Source organism: Aquarana catesbeiana, linkage group LG08, assembly GCF_042186555.1.
Source record: "Aquarana catesbeiana isolate 2022-GZ linkage group LG08, ASM4218655v1, whole genome shotgun sequence".
Taxonomy (NCBI): Eukaryota; Metazoa; Chordata; class Amphibia; order Anura; family Ranidae; genus Aquarana; species Aquarana catesbeiana.
The window spans coordinates 140241350-140266018 of NC_133331.1; the positions used below are offsets into that span (position 1 = coordinate 140241350).

General features: G+C 41.8%; 1 protein-coding gene across 1 annotated transcript; it reads left to right on the plus strand.

The window, feature by feature from the left end:
* The first annotated feature begins 982 nt into the window (after positions 1-982).
* On the plus strand, positions 983-13706 carry SRGN (serglycin). Its single transcript, XM_073596472.1, has 3 exons — positions 983-1138; positions 10703-10832; positions 13404-13706. The coding sequence occupies exons 1-3, from the start codon at positions 1060-1062 to the stop codon at positions 13582-13584; spliced, it is 390 nt and encodes a 129-aa protein (XP_073452573.1). The 5' UTR covers positions 983-1059; the 3' UTR covers positions 13585-13706.
* Positions 13707-24669: the final 10963 nt, after the last annotated feature.

The following is a 24669-nucleotide window of genomic DNA, read 5'->3' on the forward strand; positions in this document are numbered from 1 at the left end:
ACACCTTTCCACTGCTAGACCTGTCCCACTCCCTACTTGACTCCCCTACACTCGCTCATCTCTTGAGGGCCACTAACTTTGGCCTCTTCCTTCACATTTAAGTACTGTTGAAACCCTGAACTAACTGAGCTCACATGTTGCTCTATAGTTAAGGTTCATCTACACTGCTGTATTAACTGGGACTAGACCCATTTATTTAGGGTTTATGCATCGTCAATTGACGCTCTCCTGTAACTTTACTTTGTCTCACCAATTTTCATTGTACAATTAATATTCATGTCATTCTTTTACCTAAATAAAAAAACATTCTGAAAAAAATAAATAAAAAATGGATGCTTGGATGATGTCAACTTCGGAAGAGGGGCTGGGTAGGGCTAGGTTAGGAGCCCGAATGAGGGTGGAATAGTATACTTTTTACTAACAGTGTACTTGCCCTTTAAAGAAAACCTGCCATGAAAAAGCTTGAAGGTCATCACTGTTGACCTTTCCTTTTAGAAACGCTGATTGCCTGGAAGACGCCACATTTTGAGCTTCTGATATCAAACAAAAATACAAAGAAGGACTTCACACTTATGTCTGACTTTCATACTCAGATTTATTGCTCTGTTTCTGGGACTAAAAGTATTGAAGCCAAAGGGTTAGCAAAACATCCACACTATCATGTTCAGAAGTCTGTATATTTAACTCATGATAGGTTTCCTTTAAAAGAAATGTAAAAAGTGTTTAGTGCAAATATACTTTATTTTAGCTTTCTTATACCATGTGTAAAAATCAAGTTTCTTGTTGCAAATAAAGCCACATGTACTATCATAACAATTATCTTTTTGTTTTCGGAATTGTTCATGAGAACTTCATGTTTTCTTTTCCTTCTCAAAAATGCTTCAGTAGTCATTTTGTCACCTTTATTAATGCACAGAATAGTGTTTTTTACACTTGTGCAGGAAGTTGTGACAAGTTTGTGGGCTGGTCGTTGTGGTTTTAGTCGGAAATCTTTACTAGCTAAGAAACCCACAGCTCATGCTAACATTTCACATCTTGTGAAAAACTATTCCGCTACGTATGGAACTTCTCTCTCTATCCTACAAGAATATGCTGCCCCTATTTTGTGTTCTCCTGTTGGCTGGATCCCTCGTGGAAGGTAATGATACTGCTCTTCATGTTATATATTACATACTGTACTAGTAAAACTACTCAGTTCCTGATTAAAATTGAACGCACCCATGTGCTCTCTCGGTAATGTAGCGCAGAATAATAGATGATAGGTAAAGTACAGTAACCCACACCAGCTGATCTTAGATCAGTCTACTGACGTTGGGTCTATTCTGACTGGTTAATGTGCCTCCTATTGCTTTTGGTCCTTACTCTTACTTAAATTTACTTACAATTTTATTATGTTTGTAAGCTCTCAATACCAATACAAATAAGCGATAGGTTAGACGATGTACTGAATTTTAGGTCTCTCACTGTGAAATAGTCATCAGGGATGTAAAAAAATGCTGACAGAGTAAGCAGGTGCCATGTGTAGCAATGATTAGAGGGCAATATCTAAAAAGTAGATAACCCCAACACAAAAAATTGATATAATCTTTATCATGCTAATGTCATTTTATAAGTTACTTTTAATCTTTATAAATATGCAGCTTTGATCCAGAGAATAACAGTCAATCTTGTCATGAAGATCCTTGTTCAGACACTCCTGTTAAGAGGTGTACAAGGCTCTGCAATGATTGCTTTACCTTATTACCCTGTCACATGGTCCCCTACTGGCCGAGTAAACAAACACTGGCTTTGCACCAGTATATACAGTATAACAGCAGGGTACAAGGGAGGGGGTCTAATCAGTGAATAATCATGATATTTTATAAAATATATTTCTAGAAATAATAAGTCAATTAATTGATTTCGATATAGGTGATTAGTGCTATTTTTGTTGAATAAAAATTTTGAAGAGAAAAATAATTTACATTGATCTAATCCAACTGAAGTGCCAATATCTTAACACTAGAAGCAATAAATGAACTCTTTGCTTTATATACATACATTTATAAACTGCAGAGCTTTGTGATTTCCTGTTACTATTACAAAATAGGTTATGGTAAGAAATGACCCAAAAGATGATTCATATGATGAAAAACACATGAACAATTTCTCTAGAAAATGTTTTACCATATTCTTAGATAGCCTCAAGAATCCATTCTGACATTTAAACTGCACAGAAAAAAATTAATCTTCAACTTTAATTTTTCAGATAAGCCAAGAATAATATTTAAAAAAATGAATACATAGGGGAACGCTTGATTTTTAAAAAAAATTGTATTAAAGTGTATGTAAAGGAGAAACATTTTTTTTAAATTTAGTTTGGGACAGAGAGTGGAAGGATTATATCATATATCAGGTTTTTATTACTGTCTGTGTCCCCACTTCTCTATTAATAATGGTGACCACTGCTATCAAGGCAGAAAAGAAGAGGAACTCTCAAATTTATAGGTAAGTGGAAATCTCCATGACAGGAAATGAAGGAAAATCTTGCCAGCAGGACACACAGCAAAAAATAACCTGATAGGTGTTGTAATCCTTGATAAGACTGCCCCTGGTTGCACTGCATTGGAAGTTCGTACCAGCCATCAGCCATTTATAACCAGCTTGGGGGTACACACTTTACACTATAGACCTGAACACCACACAGTAATATCTGATACTTACCCCTTCTTGAATTCCACATGAGCTGTAATAAATTTGGTTTATTAACCTGTCCCAAAACTCCATATATTACTAGCAAGCTTTTTTACTGGCAGCATCAACAAACTGTCGGTATTGTGGTAATATTCCCCCAAATTTGATTATTAGCAATCACTAGACCCTTCTACTTCCACAAACCTAATTAATACCCCACTCTTCTATACTTCACCCTCCCTAAATGAAAAAAGAGTGGGAGCAGAGAGGACTAATTTTCTTGGCAAAAATTTTACGTTCACTCAAAGTTGCCTTGCTTTGCCAATTGACAACTCTCACTATGGCAAATGTCATTTGTCTCCGCCACAAGATCCTTCCCATCCTCTCCTTCTCAGCCAGCCTAGTTATGTGCCCTTTTATAGCTACATTAAACTTTATATACTGTGCATATTCTATAAAGTGCCATCTCACACAACACACAAGTCAACCAGGCTTTGGACAGGCATATGAGTCATTATTTCCATAGCAAGGAACCCAGTGAGCGTGCAATACCATGCTCTAATTACATAGTTTTAATTGCATCATCTTAGCAAAATAATAAAGGAGTAAAAGGCAATTATTTAAAGTGGAACTCCTGGCCGTACATTTGTTTTGAGTTTTGGATAAAGCAGACAAGGATTAGTTACCTCGTCAGGTGTTTAGTGTTTCCCCTCACTTCCTGACCTATTGACCATAAATACAGACAGTGATAAAAACTACACAGAGGTTTTAATTATTGCCAACTAAGAAAGTACTATTGTTTCCTTCTGCACCCCTGTTGGAGATATTTTATTAAATTTTCTATCCCAGTAACCAGGCAGGATGTTAGTGGAATCATCCCGATAGGGGGAACAGACATTAAAAAAAAATACTTGATGGAGGTTTTAGCTGAATGTTATGACCACAGAACATGGATGTGGAAAATTCAAATTTTCTCTCAGCAGTGGCACTCCCAAAGCTTAGCATGCTTACATCCTGTAATGCAATAGTCTTGTAAAATGTTACACCCTAGATAGGCCACCACAATTAGAATGCTGTCTTTACAGCATCTGAAATGTATAGTCCTAATTTATAGTTTGATAAGGAAACCTGGTAGGATATGTTTTTGTTAGAATCTACAGTTACACCTTAATGCTGTCACAGATGGTCAAATATTTGCAGGGCTTTACACCTTCAGTAGGACACGTCTACTTGACTGAGAACAATAATGAAGAATGATCTATGCTCTATGGGCACTGTACTATCTATTGAAACACAGTATTGTTTATTGAAGAAATAAAACATAACAGATCAATGTTTCAGTCTGTGCATTGGGGGTAAATTTCTGCAGTACTTTGAGCTACAATTGCTACCAACCACAGGCTACAGATTTAGTCATCATCTTGTACATTGGAAAACTCAGGGCTTCATCCTCCAGGAAATGAATCATTTCCGTCATGGGTTTATGTGCTACTTCCAGAGTAGCCCTGTTAAAAACGTGGTGAAAGAGGAGGGGAGTGTTTAAACTACAACTGTTATTTCTGCTGAGGCTGCATATTGATGTACTATCCAACTTACACTGTTAGAAAGTTGCCTAACAAAGAATTTCAACAGACCTAAGCCATCAAGATGAATTAAGTGGAAATTAAGCCATACCCTTTTTTTTAGCTTTGCATAGAATGGGAAAAAATAGCTTATGCCTCATAACTAGAACAGGAAATGGGATACAATTTCCCCAGTGAGGACAAAAATCTCAATACAAAATTAACAGAGGATCTAACGCTTCTCAGCTCTTAAATGCCAATTTAAGGACATTCATCTTCCAAAGATGCCTACCTTGGATTGCTTTTGAAAGTACTGAATGAAAATGGTAGCAGTTCGCAGACTGATCTTTATATAAATCATGCTTCTTATATCATACCTGTGTGATTTTATCACAGTATTTTCTAATACAGGCTTAGCTTTTTGTGCCATGGATGTTGGAACTGGCATGTGAAAAGTTGAAAAAAACAAAAAAACAAAATCACTCTCATACTACTTGCTCAAACAATTTGTTTATTAATGCTAAAATAGTACAAAAAAACTTCTCGTTCTTGATGTGTTTGTTTCTCTATGGCAGTGGTCTCAAAACTGTGGCCAGCGGGCCGGATGTGGCTCTTTTCTAGCCTTTATCTTGCTCTTACGGCGCTATTCATCCCAATGATACTAGTTACTATTCATCTAGCAGACACTAACAGTGGGGCATAATGCCTGCCACTGACATCAATGATGGGGCACGATTCTTCCCACTGATACCAATGATGGGGCACTATTCCTCCCATCAATGCCAATGGTGAGCCACTGTTCCTCCCTTTTATACCAATGATGGGAGACTATTCCCCCCACTGACACCAATGATGGGGAACTGTTCTTCCCACTGATACCGATGATGGGGCACTATCTCCCCCACTCCTAAAAACAAAAGTTGATCCTGAAAAGACAATACATCTGTGGAAGCTTTCATTTAAACAGGTCATTTTACAGCTAGTAGTAGATCTCACATTAAAATTAATGTGTTCTATAATGGTGAATACGATTCAATATCCACCCAAGTGGTTTTACACGTTCCCCAGTCTTGAACACAGGAAATCATATTGATGAGCGTTGAAACATTTTCAACATTACAGTAGAATGTGAAAAGGTTAATGATTCTGGATCGCTGCACACCTAAAAGCGCAAAACGCATCAATATTTTTTCCTCCCCCACTGTCGTATGATGTTTTAAGCCTGCATTTGGATACTACAAGGTTTATTGGAGTGCAGCCATCCAGAATATTTCTTCATTTCTAATGTGTGGCTGGCAAACCTAGCTACCACTCTTGCACAGCAGTTGGGCAGTGTTTACAAGTGGAGGAGCACAAGTATCTGGAGTAATGTGAATTTCCTTATGTTCAATACAGTTGAACTACTAGCTATGAAAAAATACTTTACTAAATATAGCATGAACTGTCAAAGAATATAAAATGGAAGGAGCTCTCCCTTTACTCTTATATATAATTCCTACAAACCAACTTTTAAAATCAGACTCTTAAATGTTCGTGTTTTAGATGTTAGATGTTCTTGACATTAAATATGTTGTTTATAATGGCAGTTATTGGAAATCTGTCCTATATACTGTAAGTCCAGTTTTTAGAAACCTGACAATCTGGGAAACTCAAAAATAGATTCTGAAGGTTTCTGTAACCTATGATTGGGCAGGATCCACAAATTGCAGAACAGTGACTACATTAAAGGAATAGTGAACTGACAGAAGTACAGAAAAAGAGAATTACAAATAACTAACAAAATTAGAGCACAACAGACAGGACTATACACAAAGAAAGAAAAGATCCTGGGAAATAAGAAAAACACCCAATACAACAAACATAACCATCAACCCAATAATACCAGTATCAAGAAAAACCAGAGGGACAGTCAGCAAACTCACAATATCAACAACACAACAAAAACACAGACTTTACAACAATCAGTGGTCATATAAATCAAAGTCAGATGAGAGAAATAAAAATAACAACTCTGTAAAGCTGGCCATACACCTATAGATTATCTGCAGATTTTCGATGGTTAGATGGAAAAAGTGCAACAGATTTCTCCATGTTCGCTAAACTGTGTGGATGGAGGAATCTCCCACTTTTTCCATCTAACCATAGAAAATCTGCAGATAATCTATAGGTGTACGGCCAGCTTAACTCTGTGTAAATACCTTTACAAACAGCACCAGATCTACCCCATCCTTAACCAAATGTTAGGCAGCCCTAGATGAGTCATTTGTTTTCCAGCAGCTTGAACGAAAAAAAAAAAAAATTTGATTCCTGCATTCACACACTCGATGTGAATAGGGGAATCCTCTATTGTATTCTGACAGTAGGGAGACTTCCCTGCCATCAGAATACACTGATCGGTATTGCCGGCTACTCCTGGCAGCGCTGATTAAGCAGGAAAAATCCGACATGCGGTTGTACAGATTGGTAGATCAACTGCTGTACAATCTCCGTGCCCATACATGGATTGAAAGTCTTGCTGAACCGGCTGAATTTCAATCCATGTATGGCCAGCTTTATGATTCACAGATCACCAAAGCACCCAAGAAAACAATAGCATAAAAAATCAACAATAAAGATAACATTGCAATCCCACCCTCTATAGTCCTACCACATGCCATCACTATTCCTGAAAACTCTTCCAGGGCCACAATGGCTACCAAATTTTTTATAAGTACTATCCCCATCTAAAAAACAGAATCCTTAAAAACATATCTCAGTCTACAAATTCTGTAGTTCATTTTTTTAGACCTGCATTCAAGTTCCACAACAGTCAGTCTACACTCTCCTCTCATAAATCCATATTCAAGAAATAGAAAGTTTAAAAATAAGTCCAATGTCCAAACCTAATCTTTCTGTGAACCTTAATTGATATTTGAGAAAACAAACCCTTCAACGTAACCTTACCAATAAGCAGCTTAAGACAACCCTGGAACCAGTCAACGCCGTTCTCATTTTTCCAGATGATTCTAACCTTGAAGAAAATGTCCCCAATAGTTCTATAACCAGATTTTATATCACATTCTATATCCTATCCAGTTCAACATAAGGGTAACTTTAATAGTAAGTTTTCTCAATTTTTTTGCTTTCTGTATGTAGACTTCAGCTCTGGATAAATACACTTCTACTCATGTATTTAATGATGATATTTTTCCTTTGGTCAGGTTGGATGAAAAGCATATTTTTTGTTGGTAGTTTGTTAAAGTCTGTCTGAACTAGTGACTAGAATGTGTTATTAAGATTCTTGCAAAATGTTTAAAAACAAATTTGTGTCTTTACATACAACCTTCCCCCTTCCCGGGAAGACTGATCATATTTTCAATCAATTCGCTAACTTTCAATCTATTACACTTGCACCTCCAAGCATTCATTAAACATCTCCCCTCGCTTTCTGGGTATCCTCATCAGGGGACCTGATCACACGACTTCTCTCCTCACCTCACTCCTCACTGTTGCAGAGTTTCTATGCCTTATAATCCCATCAACCACACTCACCCACTTATTACCATTTTAACTTGTCTACCACACTACATATTATCTATGTCTGATCACAGGGATCCACTCACCATCCCATTTACTATTTCCAATGTTTCCCAAACTCTTACCCCCAGAGTATCCACCTCTCAAATGTTCCTCAACTTTTCACTATTTCCATGGCTTTCCTTTACATAACACTCAACCCCCACTTAATCATGTTCTTTCCCCACAGTATATATCTTCCTTAATGTTCCTACCATTCCCTCATCACAAATAAATCGCATCACTAAACTATTTTCTAACCACACTATTTCTGCTTAGTTACCCCTGTAGTAAAACACAGCATTTACAAACCCCTATGCAGTAGCACAAATTTACTTACAGCAATTTCATCTACAGCATTTCCAGACTGTATTATGTTAATTCAGTACTCACTAGTAATGTCCAGACGCTATATCCCACTGTCAACCAGTAATCCTGCACCCCACCCATTAGTCCTACTCTATCTCTCCTGCTCACAACCATCACTGCTCACACACCATTCTACGCTAATGTTCTGCCCCTGATTTAGGACCCTTGCCCCCCCCCCCCACCTTAACATGCATTTAAAGTAGGGCTGTTACTGATTAAAATTTTCGTGTTCGATTAATCAATTTTTTTTAATCGATTAATCGACTAATTTCGAATCATTATAATGAACATATAGATCCAACTACTTTTAGCTGATTTAGCACCGTTGTTATGGCAACAGCCGAAGCCGGACATAGCCCCGTGCATGGCTAGGATGTCACACGTCATAAACTCAGCCTCACCGTGCTGATAATCTCAGCCTTACTGTGCCCATAATCACAGCCTCACCATGCCCATAATCGCAGCCTTACCGTGCCCATAATGCAGTCTCACCGTGCCCATAATCTCAGACTTACCGTGCCCATAATCGCAGCCTCACCGTTCCCATAATGCAGACTCACCGTGCCCATAATCGCAGCCTCACCATGCCCATAATTGCAGCCTCACCATGCTCATAATCGCAGCCTCGCCGTGCCTATAATCGCAGCCTCACCGTGCCAATAATGCTGTCTCACCGTGCCCATAATCGCAGCCTCGCCATGCCCATAGCCTCGCCATGCCTATAATGGCAGCCTCACTGTGCCCATAATGCAGTCTCACCGTGCCCATAATGCAGTCTCACCATGCCCATAATCGCAGCCTCAGTGTAGTCAGTGCCTGTGCCTGGATTACACAGTCTGCGGGCATCTCCCGCTGTGTGTCTCGGAGCTGAGTGTGAAAACTTTGGCCATGCTGTGAGAAAAGCCCCGCCCTCCTCCTAGATCAGCTCGTGTGACAGACAGAACACTGCGTCTATCACACAAGCTGATCTAGGAGGAGGGCGGGACTTTTCTCACACCGCAGCCAAAGTTTTCACACTCAGCTCGGAGACACACAGCGGGAGATGTCCGCAGACTGTGTATGACATATAGTGGAGGAGGAGGAGGAGGGAGCGGAGCGCTGCGCTGCAGCCACAGCTTGGCCCAAAGCAGCCCCAGGGCAGGCAGCCTACCAATCAAAAAAATTTTGATCGATCAAAAAAATTAACGATTAATTGAGGAATTAATCATTAATTTCCACAGCCCTAATTTAAAGGGTTGCAGCAATTGGAAAGGGGTTCAAATAAAATGCAGAACCTAAGCTTTGAGATTGTTAAGCCTTTGTTAGGGCAGACAGCGGTCAAATTAAGTTCACAATTGATAATGAGATTTGCCAGCACAGTAAAGACAGGGTTAATAATTGTAAATGGTTAATTTCCAAGTACCCTTATTAACTACATTGCAGGGGAACATTTTAGTTTTGGTGTTTTCACAAAAGGGCTATACTATGTGAATGGGAAAATATAACAAATGTCAAGTGGGTGTTAACCCAGTTTAGCTTCAAAAGTGGAAATACACTTTAAGTATGTTTATTTACATTCCCCCCATTCTCTTCTAGCTGATACTGCTATGCCATTACTTAACATCCACCATTCACATCAAATACCTTCCTCTCCTCCATATATTTACTATTTTTTTTTATTACCAGTCATCATACAACCTTTCCCTTCTTTTAAGGTAAATGTGTTTTATTTTTTTCACTTTCCATCCCCATCCTTTAGGTTCAACTTGCTCTATCTGCTGCTACATTGTTTTGTTCCTATGTAACTACAAAAGTTTGTTACTATTACACAGTTTTAATAGCTGGTTTAGCACCATCTTGGAAACATAAATATGTGATAGGGATTATTCCTATTTTGTTGAAATAGTTTTGCATTTAATCTAACATAAATTTTATTATAATACAGAAAATTTTACCAGTATGATATTTTTTATATTTTGTTATTGCTTTTTATATTGTCTCACTCGTACAGCGCGGCTATAGCTGCGGTATTACCGCAGTATAGCCGCGCTGTCCCATTGATTTCAATGGGCAGGAGCGGTTTAGGAGCGGTGAATACACCGCTCCTTCCCCGCTCCAAAGAAGCGGCTCGCAGGACTTTTTTTACCGTCCTGCGAGCGCACCGCTTCGGTGTGAAAGCCCTCGGGCTTTCACACTGAACAAACAGCGGAGGCTGTTTAGGGGCGGTTTTCAGGCGGTATTTTTAGCACAATACCGCCTGAAAACCGCTCCAGTGTGAAAGGGGCCTAAGTCCTGAAGCCAGAGAGAGACAGGCAACTAGAAATTTCAAAAAGTGGCCAGCAATGGCAGGCCTCATATTTTTGCAGTGTTTCTTTTAAAAGTACACTATGCTACATACAGTGCAAAACATCCATTTTAAATCTTCACCATCACTTTTGCCATGTCCACTATTGTTTATGCTATTTGTGATTATTAATGGTGCTCTAATTAAGCAAATGACTTGAAAGAAGGCAAAGGTCATTAAAAAAATGTAACTCTTTATTTTATTTTTTTAATATCCATAGGTTTGCCTATGAAGAGAGAACAATACAAAAGAATCAGATGTAGACCTGGCGACAATTCAGTTGCCTGTTTCCAAGAGCAGTCCTTTTTTGAGCAAGGCCAGATCAGCAATGAAATTGATACTAATCCAGTGTAAGTATATAAATAGTAACATTCATTACCAGGGATTTTTTTCTCAGAGAAAAAGTGCAGGAACTCCCCCTTTCCAAGTTTCCCATTTTCTCCGCCCCTACCCACCTCCGTGCACCATTCCTTGGTTCCACCCCCTACCCACCTCCCAGTACTGGCCTTTTAGAGAATACAGAACCATGTATAATTTTGTGGTGGTAAGCAATTTGTATGGAATTTGGTAATGATAACAAGAAAAGCAGTAAAATAGATCCTCTGCAGCCAGTAACAATAGCCCCCCCCCCCCCCCCTCCCCACCAGCAACAATATACCCCCTAACAACAGTGGACCACCGCAGCAATATTTCCCCCTTAGCAACAATAGACTCCCAGCAGCAACAACAGATCTCCCCTCACCAGCATCAATAGACCTCTCCCTCAACAGTAGATCTCTCCCAGCATCAATTTATTTTTATTATAAATTTTATTTTATTGTTTGTTTATTATTTATTTAGTGATTTATTATTTAATTTTTAGTTTTTATTTTCTCTTTAATTTGTTTTCTATTTTGTATTATTCTGCTTTATTATTATTTTTAAACAGCTAAACTGATTGCAGCAAGTAAGCGCTGAATTTGAATGGCACCATTGAAAAATCATTACCTGCATACATATGTGTTTCAAAATGCCCTCTAAATGCACATACAGTGCCTTGCAAAAGTATTCACCCCCTTGGCATTTTTCATGTTTTGTTGCCTCACAACCTGAAATTAACATGGATTGTTTGAGGATTTGCATCATTTAATTTACAGAACATGCCCCCAATTTTGAAGATTTTTTTTTTTTTTTTATTGTGAAGCAAACAACAAATAGGACAAAATAACAGAAAAAGTCAATGTGCATAACTATTCACCCCCCTAAAGTCAATACTTTGTAGAGCCACCTTTTGCGGCTATCACAGCTCCAGTGATAGTCTCTACGAGCTTGCCACATCTTACCACTGGCATTTTTGCCCATTCCTCCTTGCAAAACTGCTCCAGCTCCTTCAAGTTGGATGGTTTGCGCTTGTGAACAGGAATCTTTAATCTGACCACATATTTTCTATTGGATTGAGGTCTGGGCTTTGACTAGGCCATTCCAAGACATTTACATGTTTCCCCTTAAATCACTCAAGTGTTGCTTTAGCAGTGTGTTTGGGGTCATTGTCCTGCTGGAAGGTGCACCTCCGTCTTAGTCTCAAATCACACACAGAGTGGTACAGGTTTTGTTCATGAATATCCCTGTATTTAGCACCATCCATCTTTCCCTCAACTCTGACCAGTTTCCCAGTCCCGACTGCTGAAAAACATCCCCACAGTACGATGCTGCCACCACCATGTTTCACTGTGGAGATGGTGCTCTTTGGGTCATGTGATGTGTTGGGTTTGCGCCAGACATAGCGTTTTCTTTGATGGCATTGCAATCTTCAAAAGGCTTGTCAGCATTCAACACTTCTTGGAGTGAAAGATGCTTACTGTATGTCACCCACACATGCCAGGCGCTGCCATCCTTTTTAAGGGAAAGGGCCTGTTTCCCACTGCGCATGCACTAGTTGCACTGTGCTTTCTGAATGGTCCTGCTATCTTTTGTGTGTCTCCCAGAACGCAGCGGGGGGGGGGGGGGCGGATTGCAGCAATCTTACCTGGAAGTGGGAACGGGTACCTGGTTTTGATAGGTATCCACCCCCCCCCCCAAAAAAAGTGCCAAACGTGGCAGTGGAGGGGGGGGAAGTGTGAATAAGCAGAGCTTCCACTTTTGGATGGAGCTCTGCTTTAACACATGCATGTGAATAAGGGCCTATTCCCACCTATGCACTTTTCCACCTGATGCATTTTCCATTCAGATCAATGAAAATGCATCTGATCACATGTCAACGTGCGGTAACGTATGTTGTCATGTGTTATTAATGCACATTACACACACATCAATGCATGTTGACATGCATCTTAACGTTTTGATGGGTTTGCATTTATTTCAATAGATAGTCCATCAAAAAATACAAATAGTTGTGATTCCAACTAATGCCTACGTTTTTTTTCACTGAACCCAGTGGGCTGAACAAAACAAAAAACTGAGGTGGTCTCTGTACTTACTATGCGATGTTAGTACAGTGATCTCCCCGCTGAGCCATTGTGTTCCAACAGGGGGATGCGGGAGACACCCCCCCTACTAAAACACACCGGTCAGAGCTTGCAGCCATTGGCTGAGAGGGCTGATTGGCTGCTAGTTTTCCAGCATGCTCATTCAACAAAAGCCGGTCATGAGATCAGCTTCCTTTGGACAAGGGCCTGTACACATGGGACAAATGTTGGTCGGTTTCTTCTGTATTGGACTTAAGTCTCTTGCAGAGATCTTTGCTCTGGATTATATTTAAACCTGACATGGTCACTTTAACCATAGCACACGATAGGTGCCCTTCCCCTTTCATAGATGCAATGAATTTGTGGAAGAAACAAGGCAGATTGTTTGAAGGCTTTGTAACCTACCATAACATTTATATACTTATACACATTTACTTATACTGTCATTTACTTAACCAATTTTTCCTACCTTTTTAGAATGAAAAAAGTCCCATCCTTCATACTACCAAACTCCATCTCTGGAGAAGATAATGGATCAGGGAATGGTGTCTTTTCTGGAGAAGAACCTGGATCTGCCAAGGAATATGAACCTGAATCAAATGAAATAAGGGAACACAAATTCCAAAACAATTTTTCTGAGGAAAATCTGATTTTCTGAAGGCAGCAGGACACACTTATAATGAATGAAATCTATAACATTCTGCCATTATGGCGTATAGCTTCTGCATAATAGTTCTGTATTGTACTTAGCATTTAAAAATAAACCATATCTTTATGTTACTCTGTTTGACTGAATTCTAGTTTAGCAGTATTTTACTTCACCCTATTCTATTATTCATGTATATTTCAGCTTGGCTAAGATAAAATAGTCATTAAAATGCTGATCCAAGATCAAATAATATTGAATGAAATGGTAGCTGCAAACTATCGAAATCCCATCCAACGCCCCCTACTGGTAACATCATACATTGCTGGAAAGAAAACTATGCAGCCATAGCTGAACTACTTGAAATACACAATCACAATGGTGCCAAATCTAACAGTGTGATGTGATCATTTTATTTACAAAACTTTAGTAAAAATACCTGCACACAAAACATTGCTCTGTAATAAGACCTGTTGGATTACGAAATGTACATATGCACTCAGATGGCAATGAATGAATATGCAAAGCCCAGACATTTTTTGTTAGCTTGGTAAGGGCTTAGAGCCCCTATAAAGATTTTGTTCAATTCATTAATATACAGAAGGGGTGCCTGCCTTTTTGTAGAAGGTCAGCTTCCTTTTCTATGTGGTATACAATATAAGAGGCCCAAATTTGTCCTCCCATCAATAGGATTCTGTTGCTGTCTGTGTTTCCACTGGGGAAATTAACTCTCTCTATCTGTCGTGGTCACCAAGGTCACTTGGATAGAAAATGAAGGAAATTTTAAATAATTCTGTGGTTGTCACCAGAGCAAGAGACAAGGGTAAACCTTTCAATGACACCTGTTCAATTAAATGTAGCACTGACCCCGAAGGAGCTGCTGATTTATTTGGGCCTGTACTCTGCTTTGTTTTCCATTTGACTATCTCAGTCCCCCTGACACAGCTGTGGTGTAATAGTGTGCAGTCAAACGAAATCATAAAGGCAAGTTCACAATACTCAATATAATATACCTGTCTGAAGTTACCTTACACTCCTCTTGGCTGGTGATGAAGAGGAAAACAACACTCACCAACATAGTCTGACAGTCAACTGAACTTTATATTACAAAGATACAATAGAGGTATAAAATGTCTGAAATAATATATGAGTGGTGTAGCAAAGTAAATAGGATAACCGTCAGAGTGAATTTTTCCTGCTCGCTTTATTGCTAAATTGAATCAAAGATTAGCTTGATGAAGTGTAATACAACAATTAGAGAGCTCCCTTATTTAATATCACACTACCCCAATATAGTAAAGGGACACAAGGCCTAGTGTTTACTAAACGGTCCTTCTTTTCTTCTGCTAGCAAAAACAAAGTAGATTTGTAATCCAAAGGGTTAATGACTCCTGATCAAAGTAAACTGAAAATGTGAAAGTAAGGTTCTGGTGCAGCAGCACTATAACTAACTTTGATGCCAGGGACTCAGTACTAAATCCTCTTGACTTTGCTTGTGGGACCAAGGGTCCCAACAACTCTGTCTTGTGTAGACGGATGTATAAAAGTTCATCAAGAAATTTTGGGCAACAGCCCTCTCACCCAATCAGGACAGTTTTGTCAGAAGACTCCGTTCTGATGTACAGGGTTCTGTCTCCGGCCGGCCGGCACTGCTGCGCTGCTCCGCTCCACAATTCAAGATGCTCCGGAACTCCCAGATGACTCCGACAGGCTCCTCTGGCTTCTTCCCAGTCTTGCCCGCTGTCAGTCCAGCTCTCTGGTGTGTCACAGTACTGCTGCTCGGATCGCTTTTCCGTGGAGGCAGGCCACGCTGTGCTGCAGACCTCACACAGATCTTCCCAGGCTGGCCATGCATGTCTAAGAGCCCTAAGATGGCCTCTCCCAGCCTTTTTATTATCTTCCCACAATGCAGTTCTGTTCTTTGAGGCATGTGGGAGTTAATGAGCATTGTGGGTAGGTCAAGTTAATGTCCAAATGTAAACAAACAGAATACTTCCATGTCAACTTGATTAATAAAAGAAAATAAAGATGCAGTCCTTTTATATTTTGGCCGCTAAATGGCGCCAGGTGATAAGATATAACATAACATTAAGTTATACATATATTATGACTGCTACATAAAGTATAACTAAAGGCAAAACTTTGGATAGAATAGACAGAGTAGAGAGGGATTAGAAAACCTGTCCGGTTTTTATTGATGTCTGTACCCCTTTTACCCTCTCTATTAGCCCGGGTTCACACCTATGCGAATTAGATGCGGCTTACACCGCATCTAATTCGCAGGACATTTTAAAATACATTCATATGAATGTATCTGGTTCACATATGTGTGTTGCATTCGCACTGCGCATTGCACAAAAAACGTGTGCGTTTTTTGGGCATTGCGGTGCGAACTACAAGCCTATTATCTCCTATGGGAACGCATCTGATTCGCAGATGCATTGCGTTCTGAACAAGGATTTTCTCTTTCTCCTCACTACACCTCCCCCTCCCCCCCCCCCTCCCTGCTCTCTAATCCTGAGCAAAAACGCAATGAATCCGTTGAACAGGAGATTGTTATCTCCCCAGTGAAACCTGAGCTTCAATTCGCACCGCACATGTGTGAAACCAGGCTTAGTCTTGTTTACCAAGAATCGTAGGGATATTTTTCCACGGGGACACTAGTCCTGGTGACAACCAGGGATTTCTTCACTTTAAAGGTATTTTCTCTCACTTCCTGTTTTGACTATGGAACAGGAAGTGAAAGAAATCTCCCTAATGGGACACACATGGCAAAAATAAACCTTGCATGGGCTATTCTATCCAAAATGAAAAACTTTTGCCTTTAATTCTACTTTAAATTTAGTTTTTCCAAAACTATGTAATATAATGACCTACACTACATAGTTTTTGGTAGATCTAAAAAAAGAGATTGTACATCAGATTATGATGTGTGTGCTGAACTTTAGCATCTAATGCCCTGTACACACGATCGGACATTGATCGGACATTCCGACAACAAAATCCATGTATTTTTTCCGACAGATGTTGGCTCAAACTTGTCTTGCATACACATGGTCACACAAAGTTGTCGGAAAATCCGATCGTTCTGAACGCGGTGACGTAAAACACATACATCGGGACTATAAAGGGGGCAGTAGCCAATAGCTTTCGTCGCTTAATTTATTCTGAGCATGCGTGGCACTTTGTGCGTCGGATTTGTGTATACACGATTGGAATTTAACCAATCGGATTTTGTTGTCGGAAAATTTTATAGCCTGCTCTCAAACTTTGTGTGGCGGAAATTCAGACGGAATAAGTCCGATGGAGCCCACACACGATTGGAATTTCTGACAACACAATCCGATCGCACTTTTTCCGACCGTGTGTACAGGGTATAAGAAGGGAATTCCCATCACTTATTAGAGATTCTTATACTTCCTGTTGCATGCAAGGGCAGAAATCAAAGGGAAATTCCCTCAATAGGACACAGAAAAAATTTAACTGATTAGTGTTTTAACCCTTCCCTGTTTTATCAAAATTAGATATACTTAAACAATCTATTCAAATCAAATTCATTAAGGCAGACCTTCACTATACAGCTGTTAAAAAAATGTACTGACTTGACACATCAAATCGACTGTGGGTAAGCAGAGGTTGGCCTCATCACCCTTGCCGCTTAATGTACACATCCACTACATAGCACATATTGCCCAGCCTTTGAATGTTTCTTAAAGAGCAGTAGTCTCCAAATTGTGGCCCGGGGCCAATTGGGGTCCTTTGCTTGCTTTTATCCAGCCCTTGGGGCACTATTTTATTCACTGATACCAACAATGGGGCATCATTTCCCCCTCCACTAACACCAGTGAGGGGGCACAATTCCTCCCAAAGACACCAGCATTGGGACACCAACATTTGGGCCAAATGACACCAATAATGAGTCACAATTCCTCCTACTGACAACTATGGGGCATAATTCCTCCCACTGACACCAATGGTGGTACACAATACCTCCCAATGACCTAATGACCCAATACCACCAACAATTGGTCCCAATGACACCAATGATGGGGCACAATTCCTCCCAAAGACACCAACAATTGGGCCCATTGACATCAGCGATGGGCACAATTCCTCCCAATGACACCAACAATTGGGCCCAATGGCACCAATGATGGGTAGGGATGAGCTTAATGTTCGGGTCTAACATGAGTTCGACTCGAACATTGGCTGTTCGAGCGTTCGTTGAAATACGAACATTATGGGGCGTTCGTGCCAAATTCCAGTGGCGCGTCATGCCCTATAATGCACTGTGACATCGCATTGCATTGCTGTCTGGTGATTGGCCAAGCATGCACTATGACCCGCATGCTTTGGCCAATCACAGCGCCGTCAGCAAAGAGAGCCATGATTGGCCAAAGACAGGGTGCCTTTAGCCAGTTATGGCTCAGGTGGTTAAGTCCACGCCCCACATTATATAAGGCTGCTTGCACGTCGGCCCTGTGTAGTGTGTTGCTGGCATTGACCGAGAGAGAGTATCATTTCATTTAGATTGAGCAGGCAGGCGATTCAGTTAGCTGCAGTGTATTTAGTATATATATATATATATATATATATATATATATATATATATATATATATATATATATATATATATATACAGTCAGTCTCATATATATATATATATATATATATATATATATATATATATATATATATATATATATATATATATATATATATATATATATAGCCACTGTATCCAGTTTTGCTAGATCTGACTGCAGTCCAATCCTGATGTACTGTTTCTAATATACTTCAGGCAGGCAGGTGATTCAGCTAGCTGCAGTGCATTTAAAATATATATATATATATATATATATATATATATATACAGTCTCGTATATACATATATATATATATATATATATATATATATATATATATATATATACACATCCACAATAACCAGTGTAGCTAGATCTGACTGCAGGCTGTTCCTGGTGTACTTTTTCTAATATACTGTCAGGCAGGCAGGTGATTTAGTGAGCTGCAGTGCATAAAATATATATACAGTCTCCTACATGTATATATATCAACTTCATTCCAGTCTAGCCAAGCTTATATCTGACTGCAGTCCATTCCTGGTGTACGTTTTCAAATATACTTTCAGGCAGGCAGGTGATTCAGTGAGCTGCAGTGCATAAAATATATATACAGTCTCCTACATATATATCCACTGCATTCCAGTCTAGCCAAGCCTATATCTGACTGCAGGCCATTCCTGGTGTACGTTTTCAAATATACTTTCAGGCAGGCAGGCTGGCAGGTGATTCAGTGATCTGCAGTGCATTAAATATATATACAGTCTCCTACATATGTATATATCCACTGCATTCCAGTCAAGCCAAGCCTATATCTGACTGCAGGCCATTCCTGGTGTACGTTTTCAAATATACTTTCAGGCAGGTGATTCAGTGATCTGCAGTGCATAAAATATATATAGTCTCCTACATATATATCCACTGCATTCTAGTCTAGCCAAGCCTATATCTGACAGCAGGTCATTCCTGGTGTACGTTTTCAAATACACTTTCAGGCAGGCAGGCAGGTGATTCAGTGATCTGCAGTGCATTAAATATATATACAGTCTCCTACATATATATATCCACTGCATTCTAGTCTAGCCAAGCCTATATCTGACTGCAGGCCGTTCCTGGTATACTTTTTCTAGTAAACTTCAGGCGGTGTTTTGCTAATAAAATTTTACAGCATGTCTGGAAGGTCACCAAGGAGAGGCAGACACTCCCACACCCACTAGAAGAGGGCAAGCAGGCTCTGTGTCTACAGCCAACAGTGCTGGTCGTGGACATGGTGCATCCTCAGCACATGGCCGTGGGGCACTCTTGACCTTTTTTTCGGCAGCTGGCCATGTTGATCCACAACATGCAGCAGAGTTGGTAGAGTGGATAACTAAGCCGTCCTCATCCTCCTCATCCTCTGTCACCAGGCTCAGAGTAGTTTGCCTGCCAATGCAACTGCCAAAGCAGGCTATTCCATCTGCTCAATGTCATCAGTCACTCCTTCTCTAGCCCCACCATCATGCACGGAGGAGTCCCCCAAACTGTTTGACCACAGTGTCGGGTACATGCTGCAGGTGGATGCGCAGCGTTTCAAAGGCTCCGATGATGGTACCCAGGTTGAGGAAGGCAGTAACGTGAGCCCAGAGAGAGGGGGTGCCCAAGAAAGACAAGAAACTGGCAGTCATGTTCCCCCAGCTGCAGCATATTGCCAGGTTTTCTCCAGTGACGAGGAGGGAGGGGATGATGAGGTCACTGACTCTACGTGGGTGCCTGATAGAAGAGAGGAGGAGGCACATCTCCAACGAGGCAGGATGCCCACCAGGGGCCAGCGTAAAGGCTGCCACCCGACTGTATCACACCGCAGAGCTCCACATTTGCAGAGCACTGCTGACTCCCCGCGTATTTTGAAAAGTTCTTTGGTGTGGGCCTTTTTTGATACGTGTGCAGCAGATCGCAACGTTGCTGTTTGTAACATATGTCTGAAGCGCATCAAGCGTGGCCAAAACAGCAGCCGCTTGGGCACCACATGCTTGACCAGACATATGTCCACCTCCCATGTAGTCCGTTGGCAACAGTACTTAAAAGACCCACACCAAAGAACAAGGCCGACCTCTCCTTGCTCCTCATCAGCTGGGATCTCCAACCCCACTATACCTTCAGTCCTCTCAGAAACCTGCACTGAGAGGAATGAAGGTGTAGAATTAGGTGTGTCAAGTACATGCGGGCAATCTGCTATCGCTACACCAACATTCGATTGCAGCAGGCAAATTTCCCTACCCCAGTTGCTAAACCGTCTAAAGAAATTCGGTCCCAGCCATCCACATGCTCAGCAGCTGAATGCTAGCTTGGCTAAATTGCTAGCTCTCCAACTGCTGCCTTTTCAGCTGGTAGACTCTGCCTCCTTTTGTGAATTTGTGGAATGTGCGGTACCTCAGTGGCAGGTTCCTAAATGCCATTTCTTTTCACGAAAGGCCATTCCGGATCTCTCCCAGCATGTGGAAGGCAATGTCTTGGCCTCGTTGGACAGGGTGATCAGCGGTAAGGTGCATATTACCGGTAATCCTAGTCCAGCCGGCATAGACAGGGAGTTTACCTTTCTTTCACGGCGCACTGGGTAACTCTGCTGGCAGCTGGGAAGGATGCAGGACAGAGTGCAGTATTGTTGGAGCTTGTTCCACCACCACACCTCCAAAATGCTAGTAATGGTGATTCTGCCACACCTCTCTCCTCCACCCCCTCCTCTTCTTCTTTCTCTATGGCCTCTTCCTCTGCAGAATTGTCCTCGGAACCAGCGGTGCTCCGTAGGCGTTCAAGGGGCTACGCAAGCACTCAGGCAAAGATGCCATGTGGTGCTTGAGTTGGTCTGCTTAGGGGACAGGAGCCACACTGGGGCAGAGATTCTGTCAGCTCTGCAGGGGCAGACTCAGAGGTGGTTGACACCATGCCAGCTTCAGCCAGGAATGGTGGTTTGCGACAATGGCACCAACCTCCTCTCCGCCCTCCAACAGGGACACTTGACCCATCTTCCCTGTTTAGCTCACGCCCTTAATTTGGTGGTGCAGTGGTTCTTGTGCAGGTACCTGGGCTTACAGGATCTCCTGAGGCAGGCCAGGAAAGTCTGTGGTCATTTCCGCCGGTCATATAATGCCAGTGCTCAACTGGCTGACCTTCCAAAGGAATGCAACCTGTCCAAGAACCGCCTCATTTGTGACATGCCCACCAGGTGGAACTCAATGTTGGCAATGCTGCAGCGGCTGCACACGCAGCAGAGGTCCATCAATGAGTACCTTTGTGAGTATGGCACCAGGACAGGGTCAGGGGAGCTTGGCTTTTTTTCGCCACGCCAGTGGCTACTGATCAAGGATGCATGCACTGTCCTGTCACCATTTGAGGAGGCCACGAGGATGGTGAGCAGTGACAGTGCATGCATCAGTGATACTGTTCCTCTTGTCTTCCTGTTGGAGCACACGCTTCGTGGAATAATGGACAGGGCACTTGAGGCAGAACAGCGGGAGGAAGAGGAGAACTTCCTTACCTCTCAGGGTCCCCTTTATCCAGATACTAGTATTCCTGCAGGCCCGCCGATCACACAGCAAGAAGAAGAGGAGGAGGATTGTGTCAGCATGGAGGTGGAGCCTAGCACTCAGCATCAGCAGCAGTCTTCAAGGGATCGTTTTCAGTCCCCAGAAACCCATGGACTTGTACATGGCTGGGAGGAGGTGGCTGTGGATCATGTCATCCTTAGTGACCCAGAGGACTCTGGATCGAATGCCTCAGCAAACCTTCACTGCATGGCCTCCTTGATCCTGCAAAGCCTGCGAAAGGACCCTCGGATTCGTGGTATCAAGGAGAGGGATCATTACTGGCTGGCAACCCTTCTTGATCCACCTTACAAGGGTAAGGTTGCGGAACTTATCCAGCCTTCGCAGAGGGAGCAGAGGATGAAACATCTTCAGGAGGCCTTGCAGAAAGGTTTGTGCAATGCGTTTCCAGAGCCTGGGAGGTTACAATATCCTGGTCCTCCTGGACAACATGTTGCTGAGGCTTCGGTCAGTCACAGAAGGAGCGGTGGAAAAGGTGGTCGTCTGCCTGATGCTTTTAGACAATTCTTTAGTCCGCAGCCCCAAGGTCTGATTGGTTCCAGCAACCATCACCAGCGTCTGATTTACATGGTGCAGGAATACCTAGGGGCAAGATCAGACTTGGAGACAATATGTAATTGAGCTACTGGCCTGTCCTGCATCCAGCATTCTTTCTGAACGCACATTCAGTGCTGCTGGAGGCTTTGTAACCAATCACAGAGTGCGCCTGTCCACAGACTCAGTTGATCGGCTCACCTTCATAAAAATGAATCAGTCTTGGATCACTAGCTACCAAGCACCTGATGCTGATGTAACCGATTAATTTTTCTATGAATGTGAGGTCCCTTGAAGACCGCCTATGCTGAGTGACTATCCTGTTATGCTGAGTGACTATCCTATTCCTCCTCAATGTTCATGTTGATAGCTTCTAAGAACATTTTTGTTTCAGGGCACCACCACCAGTGCCTAAGGCCCAATTTTTCTGCCCCTGTTTAACAGGGGCGTATAATCATAATTTTTGCTGTAATATTTCGCAGCAGGGCTCATTCTTGCGCTCAACTAGAGTATCTGTGAGGGGTTGCAGTGTTGTGGCACCACCACCAGTGCCTAAGGCCCAATTTTTCTGCCCCTGTTTAACAGGGGCGTGTAATTATAATTTTTGCTGTAATATTTTGCAGCAGGGCTCGTTCTTGCACTCAGCTAGAGTATCTGTGAGGGGTTGCAGTATTGTGGCACCACCACCAGTGCCTAAGGCCCAATTTTTCTGCCCCTGTTTAACAGGGGCGTGTAATTCAAATTTTTGCTGTAGTATTTCGCAGCAGGGCTCATTCTTACACTCAACTAGAGTATCTGTGAGGAGTTGCAATGTTGTGGCACCACCACCAGTGCCTAAGGCCCAATTTTTCTGCCCCTGTTTGACAGGGGCATGCAATTACAATATTTGCTCAAATATTTCAGAGCAGGGCCTGATCCTGCTCTCAACAAGAGTATCTGTGAGGCTTTACAGTGTTGTGCCACCACCACCGCCTATGGCCCAATTTTTCTGCCCCTGTTCAACACAGCAGGGCTCGTTCCTGCACTCAACAACAGAATCTGTGAGGGGTTATAGTGTTGTGGCACCACCACCACTGCCTAAGGCCCAATTTTCTGCCCCTGTTTAACAGGGGCATGTAATTACAATTTTTGATCTAATATTTCACAGCAGGGCCCGTTCCTGCACCCACCAAGAGTAACTGTGAGGGCTTACAGTGTTCTGGTACCACCAACACTTAAGGCCCAATTTTCTGCAGAGTATATAGGGCAGGCCATATAGTATATACAGGCGGTCCCCTACTTTCAAACATCCGACTTACAAACGAATCCTACTTACAAACAGAGGGAGACAACAGGAAGTATGAGGAAATCTACCCCTAGGAAGGGAAATTCTCTCCTGTAAGAGTTAATATGGGAAAAAGGTGTCTCCATTGATGCTTTATCCACCAATCCTTGTTTCCCTAATAACCCCAAATTTTCAAAATCCAATTGTCATTGGGACAGAAAGTGAGGTGAAATCTTCTTAACAGGGGCACAGACAGCAAAACAAATGTTACAGGGGTGATAACCCTTCCCTATGTTATCCAAAAAGCTTAAAAATTGATTTTTTGGCTGGAGCTACACTTACAAAATGTACCTGTTCCAAATAACAAACAGATTCAACTTAAGAACAAACCTACAGTCCCTGTCTTGTTTGGACTGCCTGTATACTGCTGTTCAGAGTATATAGGGCCTGGGGGCCCCACGCCTTTTCTTTTTTTAATTTGGGTGTGGGGTTCCCCTTAATATCCATACAAGACCCAAAGGGCCTGGTAATGGACTGGGGGGTGGGGGGTACCCATGCCGTTTGTCTCACTGATTTTCATCCATATTGCAAATTCGCACTTTTGATTTTTCATGTTCGGGCCCCATAGACTTTAACGGTGTTCGAATGTTTGTGCAAACTTTCGGTCCATTCGCATGTTCTGCCGCTAGCCGAACCAGGGGGTGGCTCATCCCTAATAATGGGGCACAATTCCTCCCACTCCCACTGACACCAAAGGTGGGGCATTGTTTTTTCCCCGCTAACATCAGGACCTTTTTTACTCCCAATGGCCACACTTTGGCCCCCTAAAGTCTGATGGACAGTATTGCTCTATGACAAGGAGAACCCTGTCATAGAGCAATACTGTGCAACATAGTTTGGTTAGTGCTAATACTTGCTGTGCCAGAATGGATAAAAGTAATTTAGCATGCGTAAGGCTAGGTTCACACTTTTGCGGGTGTGGGACAGCATCTAAATGGCACACATTCCCACACTTGAGGCTAAAACATGCTGCTCTTTTGCAGATACGCGGGGTGCGATTAACTCCTAATGGCACACCTATGCAGTGGAAAACACAGTGCATTTTTGGGTGCATGAAGCTGCATAGTGCAAAAGC

Coding starts and splice junctions, on each gene's coding strand:
- SRGN (XM_073596472.1), top strand. CDS start 1,060: ATGGAACTTCTCTCTCTATCCTACAAGAATATGCTGCCCCTATTTTGT. Junction 1,139..10,702: donor GGCTGGATCCCTCGTGGAAG/GTAATGATACTG, acceptor TAATATCCATAG/GTTTGCCTATGAAGAGAGAA. Junction 10,833..13,403: donor GAAATTGATACTAATCCAGT/GTAAGTATATAA, acceptor CTACCTTTTTAG/AATGAAAAAAGTCCCATCCT.